The following is a 15,912-nucleotide window of genomic DNA, read 5'->3' on the forward strand; positions in this document are numbered from 1 at the left end:
TTTAGTTTATTGGATTTGTATTTATATGTGCTTTGTCCTATGCAGCTCTCCTCCGAAAAACAATTCCCCTTGTTTCGGAGTTTCTATTGGGTTGTAGTGGCCTTCAAAAAGAGAGCTTCTGTATGATGTTAAGTAGTAAGATAGACATACCTTGTACACATCAGAAGACAGCTGCAGAAAAGAGCAATGTAAAAGTTCAGACGATGAGGGTGTGGAGGACCATTATTTTTCTTCCTCTATTCTATTGCCTTTTTCCCCACACAGACTACTTTGCAAAATTTGTGACAAACTACTCAAACTCAAAGTTTCACTTACTATCTTTTTCAGAGCTTTCAACCACAAGTCACAATCTTCATCACCATTCATTAAGATGTGGCTGACGAAGTCTGAATTATCTTCATCAGACACTGTTTGCATAAAGAATTAAGGTTCTAGTGAACTTCTGCTCTGTCAAGCCATAAACACACAACGCACGCACGCACGCACGCACGCACGCACGCACGCACGCACGCACGCACGCACATACACACACACACACACACACACACACGACCAAGAAATTAAGAATTTAACTCCTACCAACCAAATCACAGCAATACAGCCTAATATATAAATTACTCAAATGTATAAGACATTTTGGATCCCCAACTATTGCCTTGTACCTTTAAAACCCAGTGCAGCCTGCTGGTGCTACACACATGACTCTATATCTAGCTCTCTGACTCACACAGGGGGTCAGCCATTGATCAGTGCGCTCTTTATTAACCCAATTATCTGCACCATCCACCCAAAACCATGCTCCAACCAATTCCAACCATGCTCAATTAGTAAATCAATGATGGAAAAAGTGGGTTGTTTATTTTCCTCAACAGTAAAAGGGTTAATCCTTATATTTGTTTTGAACATTTTGACACATTTAATTTAAGAAACACGTTCGTATATTCCCCCAGATTAAACTGCTGTAGCACTGACTCAGCATTTGCTGTACCCGTGTGATTGTGTTTGGGTGTTTATTCTGCATGACTTGTTAAACTGAAGCGCACACAGAGGAACAGGGGTTGACCCGAGGTACCCTGAAACAAAAGCTCAGGGCAGTCGGTCAAACAGTGCATATATCTATATCTACCTTCATTATACATGCTTCAGTTGTAAATAGTGGAAAATCTAGATAGAACTCTATAGTGCCACAAAAAGTAAGTCGACTCCAGAACTATTTGTCCTGATCTCGCTTTATCTGACAAACTCTGCTGACCTAGATCATTCCTGTTCACACCCAATTTGCCCGATTGTGATCAATAAGTGACTAAAGTGTAGATTGATCCCTTCAGTGCAGCTGTCCAGACTTCTCTCCACACGGTATGTCCTATTGTACAAACAACGCTTTGCCACATTAGGTTAACAGTAGGTTATAAGCAATTCACAAACATTAAATGTGACCTAACTGTTTACGACCAAAGAGAATGTCCGAGTCTATCCGTCTGGCAGCAGTGCAAGTACAGATGGTGGAATCCACTTCCACCCATCCGTTTTATATTGTGTGAACATTTAGGAACACTAAACAAGCGACTAGAGTTTCACCCTGAGTCTCCCTGCTCAAGCCCCCAGAGCCAAAATAACCTTACTGTCCTGCAACTTTCACATGACAAACCTGAGACAGCTGCTTCACAGTGTCGTGTCATCTCATGCAATAAATCACTTCTGTTTTTAATAAGTCTCACCTTTAAGAGTTTAGGCTTAGGGTGTGGACGAAAAATGGGACAAGGAACATTTGATATTGACTTTCTAATAAAATCAACTTGCTTGACACATTCCAACCAGCAAACAATACTAAAAACAACCTTACCTCCATCTTCCTTCCTTTAATGTGGACTATATTTCAATCCCAACTTCTAATTGCACCCGTTGCCAACAATCAGAGTTAAGTGACGGAGGTCACGAGCGATGAAAGTGAGGAAGAGATCACCCACATGACATGAGAGGTGCAGGCCTGTGGTTGTTTTGTAAACAGACACCCTGATACTTTCACACACATACTCAAACGCCCCTCCTACACACATCCCCCGCCCAGCCACTCTGTCGTTTGCTAAACTGGCCAATAGGAGCAATGATGGCCGCTTTCTCTGTTCCCTGAAACCTTGCAGCATGTACATGTATGCCGTGTCTGTGTGTGTGTGCGTGTGTGGGTGGGTTGACCATTATCACAGGGTGTGTTTAGAACAATGCAAATACATTCTTGTGATTGAATTGAAGGATTGTGTGTGTGTCTGTGGCACAGTCCTACTCACACAATCAGCAATACTTCAAATGAACTCACCAGGTAACAAAACCTAAATTTGTGATATTATATATATCACAAATGACTTGTTCTTTGGTTTCTATTCCACTCTGCTCCCTCTAATCCAACCCTCTCATTCTATGTTGTTTCCAGAAGTTTTACGTTCCCTCTGTTGTTGTGTAATTACTGCTCATGCCCTGAGCGCTTTGTTTTTGTGTTTTCTTCTCCCTCTGTGTCTGTCGCCCACCATGCTTTTCTTTGTCCACCTAATGCCCTTTTGTCCTTGCCCCAAAGCACCCTGGGTAGGGGGTTGTGGTCAAAAACAAAAGGCCGGTCGGCTGGGTTGGCGCTTTGCACACTGGCCTGCTCTCGAAAGGTCACAGGGTCTTATGATATCAGGAGAGCACTGTTGAATCCTTCTGTTTGTGTGATGTTGAAATGCGATTCAGGACAAAAGCTCTACCACTCGCATTTTTAGGACGGTTGAATTCTCAAAATTTCTCCCAGACAAGATCCCGATACTGAAGGCTTAGCTCAAGATATCGCCATTGTACAAGTACTACATTGTGGCTGTATGGTCAATGCATGCTCTTAAATGCAGGGTCAACTCTTCTGTGTTGCAGGCTTCTTGGATGGTTAGCATAAGAATGCACCTCTACAAAGTCACAAACGTACAAAATGACACAGTATGTCATTGAAATCTAAAATCTGCAAATCTGCATCAAAACTGTAAATCAGTATTATCATAAATATATTGGGGGTGCGCTAGTGTTATGATCAAAAAAGCACAGCTCTGGATCTTTTCATCTTTGTTTCTCAAACCTTACAATGACATGCAATACTTCAAGAAATAGTGTAATATATTTGTTTTACTGAAGATCAGTTGCCCTCTAATGGTTGTTTGTTAAAATATGAAACAGCAGCCAGGTTAGCTTAGCACAAAGAATAGAAACAGGAAAACCGCTAGCTTATTGTGGTTTAGATTGACTACAACGTTGCAGTTTCATCGCTGCAGACAGACCAATGTCACTAACATCCCCTGCCATCCATCATAACTACGTCGCTTAGTGAAAGTGGAGTCGGATTCTCTAAACACCGCGGTTGTCTTTTCCTAACTCCTCATGAATTCTCCTTCCCATCTTTTTATTTGACCCTGTGACGTTTCCACTGAGGTTAAGGAAAAGTGCTTAGGGTTAGACGTTAGGTGATTATTTGGCTATTCGACCGCAGCCTCAGACTTAGTACTGCTGAGCTAAGCTAACCAGCTGCTAGCTCAAGCTTTATACTTACTGTACAGACATGCGAACAGTATGGATCTTTTCATCAAACTTTCAATGCATTTCCTGAAAGGTTGTACCATTGTATTAAAGTGAAAAGAAAGTTGGTTAAGTTTAAAGCTAGAACTGCATGGCACAATTTTTCTTTCTCGACTCTGAAGACAAGCATGCCGTGCTACTGTACCTTGTCAAAGTCCTCCTGTGTGGCTCTCATCTCCTTCCAGGTCTTGTTGAGCAGCTGAATGCAGACACAGAAAAGCTCATCCATCAGCCGATCCTGACTGAAGAAGATGGGATGGTAGTCAAATCCCGTCTCGGAGGCTGTTAACAGAGTAAGGAACAGATAAGATGGAGCACGAAAGCAAAACAATACAAGACTGTCAGCTGACGGGTCGGTTTGACAAGAGCTGACAGACATTCCATTGCAGATTGGAGGGCAACTTACGGGACTCCCCGATACGAAGGATTTCACATAAGATGAGTGTGAGCTGGATGCTGCTCCTGGCAAATGGACACTCGTGTTTGTCTTCCCTGCTGCTGTTCTCCAGGACAAACTGGGAGACAGAAGTAATTTAACATTACCATTAAAAAATAAGTAATGTCATGTCAATAATGTCATAGCACTCACACAGACAAAAAAAGTATTTGACAACAATTACACAACATCTGTTCTATTTTTATGCATTACACAACTGAAACATGTATGAGCTACATGAGATCAGGTCAACATTGAGGGATTTAGTCTTCATTTCAAATACAAGACCGCTTAAGTTAATGACGTACTGCTGAACATGATGCTGGCGAAGAAATTGTTCACAAATTGTTTTGAAAAATGCTTTTCTGAATTACATCGTTCTAAATGGCTTGTTAAATTACAAGTAAATAAATAATGCTTACCCTGCTGTAGGCATCAGGATAGCGTGCAGCAAAATAAAACATGGTGTCCAAAGCTAGAAGACCAGGAGGCGTTCGCACCAAGTCCTGACCAGGGTTGCTATTGTTCTAAAATGAAAAAAAATATATATTAAATCACAGTGACATGAAGATGAAGAGTCTGTTCACTATTTGATAATACTGAAAGTAAAAAGAAACATTACAGAATAACTTCTGACAGCAGTCACTCACAGAGAAGCCTAACTTCTTGAACTCTTTGGCGCAGAGCGAGCGTCGTCTCTCGTTGCTCAGACTGTTCTCACTCTCGCTTTCAAATGCTGCCTGCCGCAAATTGTGAAGGGCATCTCTCTGCTCCTGCAGGGGAGAGGCAGATAAATAAAAATGTAGAGATTTATCAGAAAAAAAGTGGGGAATTATTGCATTTTAGCCATTAACAATTTAAGGTAGACCAGCTAATAAATCCTACATAAATAAAAATAAAAAAGTGCGAAGCGAGTCAGAAAAACAAACAGTAGCAGCAGATGTTTTCAGTCCGACACCTCCTGCTGTAGCTCACCTGGCTGTAAGAGTCCATAGGAGTCCTCATGCGGACCTCTAGGTGATTCAAGGTCACAGACTGTAGGACATAGAGGTAGTGGGCCATCTCGTCCTGGACTGAACCAGAACTATGGATGATGTTCTGCAACAAATATACACAAATATTTCTTCAATAGGCCAGAGATGTTGGTTGCTTTACTTACATTCCTCTGCATAACAATGAGGTTTTATTTCATCACTTTATCACTAAGATACAGAAAACCATGTGAAATATGAATATAAATAAAGAAATAGTTTACTTTATAAATGTACTGCCGGAGATTCCTCTTATTCAGGAATGCGAAAATATCCTGGAAAACAGAAGACAAGGGAACACAGTGAGCATGATTAACATGTGATACTGGGGTGCAATTACAGGTTTCTAACAACAGGGGGCAATATAGTGTCAGTTACTGATTAGTGTGTGGGACTTTGACCTCTGTGACAAAACCATCACTTGCTGGTACACGCATCTCTAGCCCAGCCTTGTTTTGTTCAGAGCTTATTTGCTGATATGAAGGGTGGATTTGTTGACTTTCCAATAAAGTGAGGAAGTGCGAGTCTGTGTGACAGTAACAAAGAGAGTCTGAGTAAAAGGGAGACAGAGGGATGAATGAAGGAACTGTTTCCGTACAACGAGAGAGGACCAGGAACTGAACAGTGGGGGAGAAAGTCTTGACTTTGTGTCGAAAAGCAGAGATGACCAGACAGAAAGAGACAGATGGGTCGTTTCCAGCTGAGAGTTATGATGAGCTGTGATGATTTGAAAAAAATGTCAGCTAAGTTACCGATTAACAGCTGCAGGCACAACTGACTGAAAATCACAGACATTCAGGAAGTGAACTGACCAAATACCTACATGTCTGCATGCTTGGGAGTTTGAATAGCTATGAGAAGAGGAAGTTGATGAAAGTGCGTTGGAAAGTAAGAAGCAGACTGCAGCCACACCTGTCTGTCTGAGTCCCCGGCTGTTTGTAGTAGTGCCATAAGTAGGGCCATGGCTTTGGTCTGTATCTGCTGGTTCGTCCTGAACGTGGTCAGAAAGGAGAAAAGCAAAAATGAGACAACGGCATCATTTAGCCGTTCCACGGCTGCATGATAAGGTGCGTTTACAAAAGGAAAACAGGTTGAGATAAAAGGATCTATACCTTCAGGCTAACTGTGAAACTCTGGTGTGAGAAACAGCAGAGACAATGGTATTGCCTGCACCAGTATTTTTACATGTTTAAAAACTTCCTGTTACAGAGACCAGACTGCTGCTTATCACTGCACCACCCTGTCGCCTAACGGATTTGGAACTCTGGCAAAGTTGGTTTTCTCTTTGCTGAACAATAGAAACTGAATATTTTGTACGTGATTTCCCCCACAAATGGAAACCTGAACGTTGTTCGATATTGTCCCGTTGCCTTCAGATTCCACGTCTAAGAGCCAATGTTATAGTTTTGAACAAAACAAAAACTGAAACACAGAACACATTTGCCGTAGGAAAAGATAAAATATTTGTAAATCCAGCCGGTATGGCTGCATTCACTCAAGGTTGTAATTAATTTATGATTCCAACAATCATTCCTTATTTAGCTGTGACTTACACTTGGAGGTGAGCAATGAGCCGCTCCATCGTGACTTCCTGTTTGACCTGCAGGAACAGGCTGTGGCTGCTCATCACCATGCTCTCGAGGATGTCCAAGGACACCTGCTGTATTGATGCATCGGTCAGCTTGGCGTTGACAAAGCTAGCAATCTAAAAGGAATGGGAAAAAGGAAGGGAAGGAGAGAAGGAAAACAGAAGGTAGGAATAGTAAGAAAAAGTGCAGCTCCAATCAATGAAAAATAAATCATTGACAAAACAACAGACAGACAAACAGATAGAGAGCACAAGATACAGCACCTTCTTGATGAAGACAGATGACAGATTCTCCCATGAAACTATCCCATGATCCATCAGTTCCATGAAGCCTGTCAGTGTGTGGGTCATTATCACATTACTCCTAAATGACGCACACAGAATCACAAACAAAAATGGTATATTATATTATATTGTGCACTCACATACACTGACAAAAAGCTTTCAGACAGACTGCTTGTGTAGGATCCTTGTATTTACTGCAATGCAATCTAAAACATTTCCATCATGTGACAGAGCACTGAGGATGCAGCTCACGGTGCTGCCTCTAACTGTGCCAGTGGAGTTTGTCAGTGTACTATACAATCATAGAAACTGCACAAAGTGTAAACCAATAGGTGTATAAATGTTAAGCTCAGCAAGAAATTCTGCAACACATGCAAGAGACATGTACTAACTCATTAGCGTCCTCTACTATTTTGACCAATAGGAGATGTCCGTCTCGACTGATGAACTCCTGAGCGAAGGTCACGTCTGTGGAAACGTTCGCCAGTTCCTTCAGCGAATCGCAGCGCACACCTGAGTCCGAGCTCTGGATGCCCTTGTACAAGTCTTCTGCACAGCGGCCCTGCGTTCACCAGCAACAACAAAACACATGTTCACGCACATCTTACTCAAATGTTTTGTTCATATAATATTGTCACACTTCATTAAACTTAGCTACTTGTAATCGTCAAAGAAGAAGTGATTCCAGTGAACTGATTCTGTAAATGTTTTCCGTGCAGTTTAACTAAATGACAGTGAGAGACAGGGCTGGAGGAATGTGAGAAAAGGGAGGTGAGAGAGTAGCGTGGCTGAAAGCCTGGTTGATGCAGACTCACCGGTGCCTTGGTCAGACGCAGAATGCAGCCGTTCTTGATGTCCAGACGATTCTGCAAAACATAAACAAAAAGACACACAAACACATGCATGCAGAGGAAACCGTAATTAAAAGCTGTTGAAAAAGAACACTGACATGTAAAGTGACACAAAGACCACAAGGTAGAGGAAGTCAAACGCGCATGGATACAAATAAGTTAGCCACACAAACATATAAACAGTACGAAGACCTACACACACAGTACTCCAGACAAAAAAAAACACACTTGGATAAATATAGATGGCTAAAAACTACAGAAAAAGGCACAAGTAATTAGTACTGACACTTTACGAACCGTTAGTAAAAGAGAGAGAAATGTTTAGTTTAAAACTGTTTTGTGTGTGTGAGCTGCAAAAGAGAACAAGCTTGTTTGTTTTCTAAAGGAGTTCCAGGCCATTAGTAGAGGGACTGATGATGCATTCATGCTACTCAATGTCAAGAGCTTATCTAACACAGACAACACAGATTGCTAAATAGGAAAAGGGCAAGCTGTGATGCGTTTAAGGCGCCTATCTGAAGCCACCCTGTCCCTGGTTGAAAGAGTTTATATATATATATATATATATATATATATATATATATATATAGGCTGTAACATGAAAGAAAACATTGGAAGCGTCTTTTTCTCTGTACCTATCTGATGGCTTTGTAATAGCTTCTGCAGCCCTGCCTTCAGCCCCAAAAGGGGGCCCTTTAGTGGCAACCTTTTTAAACGGTCACTTGACACCAGGATGCCCGGTGTGCTTCCAGCTGCTTTTCTCTGTCTCTCTCCCTGTCCTTTGCTTTTTCAGCCTGTCCCACACTCATTTTAATAGCGTTGATGATGTTGGGCGATTTTAGATCTGTTTTAAATCAAAATCATTTGATATATCTCTGAACTCAAGAGAAATGCTCACAAAAACAGATAGAGGTGCTCACAAAATTGTGATTCCCAGATTCATTGCCATGCTTTGACAAAGTAAACAGAGATTTACAACCATTTTGTCTTCAACATGGAAACATCTGAAGGGCTGTCTCAGATCTATTGCTCAATGTCTTCAAGGTGTGCTCAAACATGTACCAGGCCGATTCCCTGGTTGATGTGACTCACAGATTCAGTGATGTATGTCTGTACTCCATCAGCGTACTGCAGAGCGTAGTTGTCAGGACCAGGGAGATTCCAACTACACGCACACACACACACACACACACACATTAACTATCATGGTAATACATAGAGTTCAATGACAATATCATCAAACAATACTACAAAAACAGCGTAGAAGCAGCATAACAAACTACTTACCCATCACACACTTCCTTTATTACAGCAGACAGAGGCTTTTTCTGGACCAAAACATAACACAACATGTAGTCAGACACATATCAACGCAAATACATTCAAGTGGCATAAAAAGAAAAACTCACACCTGCTGCATACACGTGGTTTGTAACAACAAAGTATTACTATCAAAGTATTTTTCTCTGTCAAGGAGCTCAACGCACACTTCAGTAGCGCCATGCCGTTATGGCATCACGGTACCACAAATATTTTCATTGGCTGCAAACCTTGATTGCTGAGAAGAGGAAATCCAAGAGCTCCCCAACACTTTCCGAACTATGTAACGCTCAGTGCCCAGATCTCTCTTTGAACGTAAATAAAAGCCAGACTGCTTCCATGTCTGGCTCTCAGCTATCCTGCTATTAGTGGTCAGTACCGTGGTCAACAAATCAAAATGTCTTTGGGTTCTGTGGTAGACCCAGGGGCTGCTCTGTCATTTGTGGCAGCCAAGAAGGTCAAACAATCACAGTGAGTTTAGTGACGACGAGTGGACCAATGAGAAAATGTTGGGGCATTCTGCCGAGCTGATGGGATTGGTTGTGAACAGACGCGTCCAAAGCAACACTCTTGAATGCTCATTAGTTGTGCTTCTGTTAGGATTATTAAAACAAGAATAACAATAACTACTTTCAGGTATCTGGGGCTTGAAAAAGTGTGTAAACCTGAGATCTGAGTTCTTTTCAGTTTCATTGATATTGCATTTTCCAACGGTTCTCGGTACCTGTTAAAGCCATTCTCACTCTGTTCAAACCTCCTCAAGTGATGTACAGTATGCGATCGTGAGACGCACACCCCTGCTGTCTGGGATACAGTTCTAACGACTACTCATGCTTTGTGTCTTGCGCACAGGGGTGCAACTTCCCCATAGTTTCTGAGAAACACATGGAGAACCTCCCCACAATCTCATTTAGTGAAAGTGGAAAAATCTAAACCATGGTTCAATATTATATAAATAGCACAACAAAATGAATATAACGGGGTTGTGTGATGAATCACAGGTCATATCATAATTTGGCGTGTTAGCATAAGGCTGCTACAAAATAAATCAAATCATGACTTAATTGTGAGCTTAACGAAGCTACTTATGCTTAACAAGCTAAATCGGGTCGCAGTTATTGAGCTAGCTTGCTTGAGAGGAAGGTGGCCTGTGATTAGCAGAAAATTGAGGACCTCGTGACTACACCACTGTCACGAAATGTGACATTATAAAATATATGGAGTTGAGTGAAAAAACAGCATTTCAAATGTGGAATAAAAAAGGAAATTCTGTCAAACTCTTCACAGTTCAGTGCAATGTATTTCTATATGACAACTTGTTGATCTAATATTAAACGTGTTGGAGCGCCATAGTTTGGTAAGTAAAAAGCAGAAGAGACAGTGACTGAAAAGAAAACGTTATTCTAACTAACTGTGACATCACAGATAATTATTATTACATTCACCGGTCTAGGCAGTGAGGAAGGTCATTTTTAAGACCACACTGATAAAGAAGTGGAGATAATCATCCTCCGTCTGCACTGACATCACTGTCACCCAAAAAAGGTTACAGCGCCATGATCAACTTCTTTGTTTTTCTGTTTCCAACAGCAGCGTATAAACTGTGTTGATCTTCTTCATACACAATTTGTTATTAATGTTGACCAAATATCTGAACTATTTTAGAAAGAAGCAAAAGATGTGTTCAGATAAATTAAACTATTCTACAAAACACTATTTAAATTTGGTCAAGTTTTTTTCTTGCAATGATACCTGAAATATCACATTTTCTTTTATGCCAGGATATATGTGCAGTTATCTTTTGTGTATATACATTAAAGTATATGCTACACAAACATAGACACAAGTTGAGGTTTATTACATTCTTAAGGCCTTAACTCTTGATGATAAGACTTAATAATGACATGCCAATTCTTAATTTGCTACCTTCACATATAAAAGAATCCATCTGAAAAATGCTGGAAACAACAGCGTGTGATTCACAGTCTGTAACCTCAATGAGGCTTTTCCTGGAACGTGCATGTCCAAGACTGTCAAAGGCTGCTGAACTTCCAGCTCTATTCAAGTTTAATAAGTGAGTGACATGACAGCATGTCAGGCGTTCTTCAACACACTGGATAGCTTTACCATACAGCTGTGGAGTTTAAACGGGAGCATATTTGGCATTGTGCGAGTGTGTGTGTGTGTGGGTGTGTGTGTGTGTGTGTGTGTTTTACCTGGTCCAGTTGTATGAGCTGGGGATAGGCCCCAGGCATCTGGATAGCTATCTTCACTATGTCCTTCTGTTGAGGCATGTTGGCACCTATTAACTCCACCACTCTTTAGCTGTTGATAAAAAAAAGAGATGAATTGTCAAAATTAGGCCTCATTACGTTTCGTACAATATATTCTTTAATCAAAATGTAGTGACTATTATTGCTGGCAACCTGAAAAAATGGGAGCTTAAAGAGGTCATTTCACAGTGACCTCTTTAAGCACCAGAATGTGAGAACAAAGAGTAAAGATGAATAAAACCAAAACCAAAACTAAATACACAGTCTTCCTTTCCCATTTCAAGAAAGATAACTTTGTGATAACTTAAATAAACTACAACCAAAATGAGATTGAGTTTGTATCCGGCTGTCCCAAGATTAAATTTCACACAGAAATTTTGTGGCGGTGTCAAATTTGAGCTCTAAACTGGTTATAAACAGAATATTGAGCATTTCATTAATGAATAAAGGTGTGGGCATAGTCTTGACTACAGTAGATGGATACAAAGTGACTCTTCTCGTAGGCTATTGCTGTCGTGTCAAACAGATTATTAACGAGTTCAGGTGAAAGCTACCCAACCCGAGAGCAGTCGTCTTATGAATAACTCATGGCGGTCAAAGCAACTATCATTTTCACTATGAGGTTATACGGCACTGTGTTCCTCTTTCACTGTGTATTAATGGTACAATGAGTACAGCTGAAAGGGCTAAATACTGTCTGAACACGCACTACGGATTGCTCACTTTTTCTTCTTCCCTTTTCAATTCACGCACACTCATCATACACACTTCCTCCCCAGCCTCCAGACAGCATTCCCAGAGGATACAGAAGAAGCAGTTGTGCTTCCAACCCTTCCCCCTTCCTTGTTCTTCTTTGTCTCTCCCCGGCTCTCAGACATTGAAACAATACAGTTGGATCTAAATTCTTCTGTACGTTCATGAGCTCTCGATGAAAGCAAATAGGTTGAGCTTGTGCCTGCTTATGTTCGGTGTGATTAATAAACCCCACGCTCTTCTCGATCTGTTGGATAGTTCACATACCATTGCTGCAGTCTAAAAAAAGCTCTCGCAGTTTATGGCAGGTTTCAAAGCAATACTTCTGTCAAAACAGCCACATGTCTTTACTGTCTTCTCAGCTCACTCGCCCTGAGGCAACAACTTTCTGATAAATAAGGCCTTCGAAGCAAAAAGGACAATGTGAAGGACGATCAAAGCAGCATCGACTGAGAATGCAGTCCTGGGCCAGTTTGGTTTTGGATCATTTAGATGTGGACTTAACCCTGAGGTGCTGAAACTATTACACCGGTGCTGGTGGTCTAACAAATACCAACAAGAATTTGCAACCATAATCTTTTAAGAGATTGGAGTGTGAATGTAGAATTCTAGGTCAGCTTATAAGTCAGCAAATTCAAGGGTAAACAAATCGGGTAATGGCATGTGATGTCTTTGCAACAACAAAGACCGCCTGTGGAGTTTAAGCTGAGTATCTGTCTGAACTAAATGATGAATGGGAAACTGAACCCATGTGTCTATTAGCTGAAACCCAAATTATTGCTATGGCTGCACTACAAAGACTGAAAGGAGACATACCTTTGTTTTGTTAAAACAATTCCTCACAGGAGAGCACAGTGAAATGTACAAGGTTAAAAGTAGGGCTTCTACAACAGCTGCATCTTACGATGTTGTATTTGGCTACTCATCAGAAATGGCTGATCTGTATGACTAATAGTTATCAAAAATCAACACCTGCTGATCATCCTTTTCATCAACTTCAGCAAACAATTGTGACATTAGTAAATACCGTTGTGCTCCAAGTACAGCCTCACAGAGATGCTGTTGTGGCTGTAGACTCTGGCTGCGGTTGCCCTGTACTATACATTTGTTATTTATTTAGTCATAGATGTTTAATAATACTGTATTGTCACGTTTTAACTGAATGAAGCAATTTTGCAATAATATCTTTGCTTGTGCTTTCAGATTACGTTTCAATGTTGTCCAACAATTATTGATTAATCTTCAGCAGCTCAGTGCTCATGCAGAAGACCCATTTAATGTCTACATGTAAAAAGTATGTAACATAACAAATACAGATGAGTTTATTATTCTTCTGCTTCTCCTTATTAAAGAATATTCTCTTGAACAACAGAAAAAAAGGCAGCAACTATTTTATGATATTACAATCAAAATTCAAGATGATTTATTGTCTCATTTTACACTAACGTTGGTATTAAGTAATATTCTATTAATATTCTGCTATTTGTTAGTCACACAGAATCACAGTATATCAAGGAAAAGGGCTGATGGAAAAATGTCAGCAATGTAGCGAGTTGCAGTTGTTGAAAAGAATACGTCATTAGACTTTTGTCCAGAAAGGCAATAAAAAAAGGTCAGGCGAGTCAGAGGAGAGAGCAGAAACAATTGGGTGAGACGCTCTAGTTTGGGTTTTCCCTGGCTGACGGCAGCACTATTAGTCTACATCATCATGACCTGTCTGTACATGCTTCAGGCCTCCTACGATACTGAATATGCTCAGCCTGTACTGACGTTCCCCCTTCATTACAACAAGACCAAGGAAATACTTTAGCTAGTTTCCCTTTTTTAAACTAAGCAGAAGAGATGGGTGATAGGGGGGGTTCATTCAAGCATGTCCAGCTGTACCTGGCAATGCACGTTTGTGATGTCCCCTGAATTAAGTAAGTAGAAGCCAAAACAACCCATTCTGTGTCCGTTTTAAACAGATGGGAAGTTAAGGTGTCAGTACACTCCTCTTGATGCTACTCACCCTAATACATGCACTGGAAATTCTTTCATTTTTATTGATGGTTTATTTATATCAATTTGGTTTATATCAATGGCAAAAAAAAATCGGAATGTGGATATTTGCTGTTGTTTTTTTTTACCAAAATGTTAATTGATTCATTAATAAAATAGTTGGCAGATAAACATAATAAATAAATAAAACTGTCAGTTACGGTCTTATTTGGTTTTATCAGAAGCATTTTTTGTTTGTTTTTTTGTTTTACTTCACATGTCACATACAATACAATACAATCAGGACACACAGTAAACTATTACAGATGGCACATTCATAACCAATTGTTAGTGTATTAAAATGTTAATACAGTAATGGAAAGTTCTGACAGCTACGACACCAGGGAAATAAACCAAAACTTTACAAGGTTTTAGGATTCGAATCTCCACCATGGTCAGCAGCTGTCAGTGCCTGTATGCTTTGATGGGAAATTTGATGCATAACTAAGATTAAAGCCACCAGCACACCCAGACCCTCTCTTAGCCTGCTGACTCACTAGTGTGTCCCAGACCTCCTAGTGGGTGTGTGTGTGTGTGTGTGTGTGTGTGGGGAGGGGGGGGGGGGGGTGAGAGAGAGAGAGAGAGAGAGAGAGAGAGAGAGAGAGAGACTCAGCTGCCTGAAATTCCTAACCTGACAGGGTCCTCTCTCACCACGACACACACACACACACACACACACACACACACACACACACACACACACACACACACACACACACACACACACACACACGTAATGACTTGCTTGCTTTACATTTATCAAAATAAACACTATATTAATATAACATATTATAACATATACGACGGCTGTGTATCATATTCATTACAATAATATACTACTTTGCACAAATACAAGTAGCTTGTGTGCAGCTGAACACTGTAAGCTAATGAGTTCAATAAAGGCATGTGCTCTGCTGCATACGTGAGCCACCAAACTATGTTTGAAGCCAATTAACTAGTTAGACATGAGCACGTGAACGCATATGAATGTAATTAACAGCACCTGAACTGTTACGACTTCAAACTGAGACGACTATTGCCCCATCATGACAAGGCTGTGAGAGAAGTGAGAGAGTCAGCTGCAGAGTTTTTTTTCCCCTCTGGTCCTACCTGGTTTGAAAAGACGAGTCGAGGGCTACTGTCCCACAGGAACCGCCGCAGTCGGAGCGAGAAACATTTGCAAATGTCTATTTCTCTCTCGGAAAGAACTAATTTCGTCCGCAGAAGTGTCTTCTCTCAGAGTGGCATTTGCACTGCTCTCTAACACAGGAGGAAACTCCCTGCAATACGTTTTCAGGAATGATTAGTTGACCTAAAAGTTCCGGGTTGGTAGTTCTCCTCAGTCGAGAGTTTGAGGACGCAAGCCAGTCAGATTTAGAGAAAGCACTTCCGGTTGTGACTTTCAAAATAAAAACCACATCCTGTCCAGCGTGTTATTGTGAGAAATTATGTAATGTTATGCTATGTTTTACGGAAACAATCCATGAGCTAAATGGTTATTATTGATTATTTCCATTATGTCTAATCGTCTAATATAATCTCCCAACCGTGCCCGTGTCGGATTGTATCTTCAAACATGTCATTGTTACTTTGTCATCGAGCGATAGAGCACTCTTACTTTGAAAGGAACATTATGCAAACATTTTAAATGCTGCCAGTGCTTATGTTGGGCTATTTTTTTCTTTCAAATATCCAAGAAGTAGATTAACTAAATCAAAGTTCCGGGTTGGATGCGGCAGGTTACAGC

At 40.7% G+C, this 15,912-nt stretch overlaps 1 protein-coding gene across 1 annotated transcript; it reads right to left on the minus strand.

Annotated features, from left to right (window-relative positions):
- Window positions 1–150: 150 nt before the first annotated feature.
- Window positions 151–15,485, minus strand: LOC137795830 (engulfment and cell motility protein 3-like; the record flags this gene model as incomplete). The annotated part of the gene is made up of 16 exons (XM_068593330.1): window positions 15,276–15,485; window positions 11,319–11,427; window positions 9,070–9,110; window positions 8,875–8,947; window positions 7,747–7,797; window positions 7,324–7,493; window positions 6,911–7,010; window positions 6,612–6,763; window positions 5,971–6,049; window positions 5,283–5,333; window positions 5,003–5,125; window positions 4,678–4,800; window positions 4,450–4,554; window positions 3,998–4,106; window positions 3,737–3,873; window positions 151–171 (listed from the first exon to the last, which is right to left on the minus strand). Coding segments are annotated over exons 2-16 (1,413 nt in total), but the record flags the coding sequence as incomplete, so codon positions are not given.
- Window positions 15,486–15,912: the final 427 nt, after the last annotated feature.

The sequence above is a fragment of the Clinocottus analis genome, unplaced genomic scaffold (genome assembly GCF_023055335.1).
Source record: "Clinocottus analis isolate CAN_PGR_092001 unplaced genomic scaffold, fCliAna1.0.p SCAF_297, whole genome shotgun sequence".
NCBI lineage: Eukaryota > Metazoa > Chordata > Actinopteri > Perciformes > Cottidae > Clinocottus > Clinocottus analis.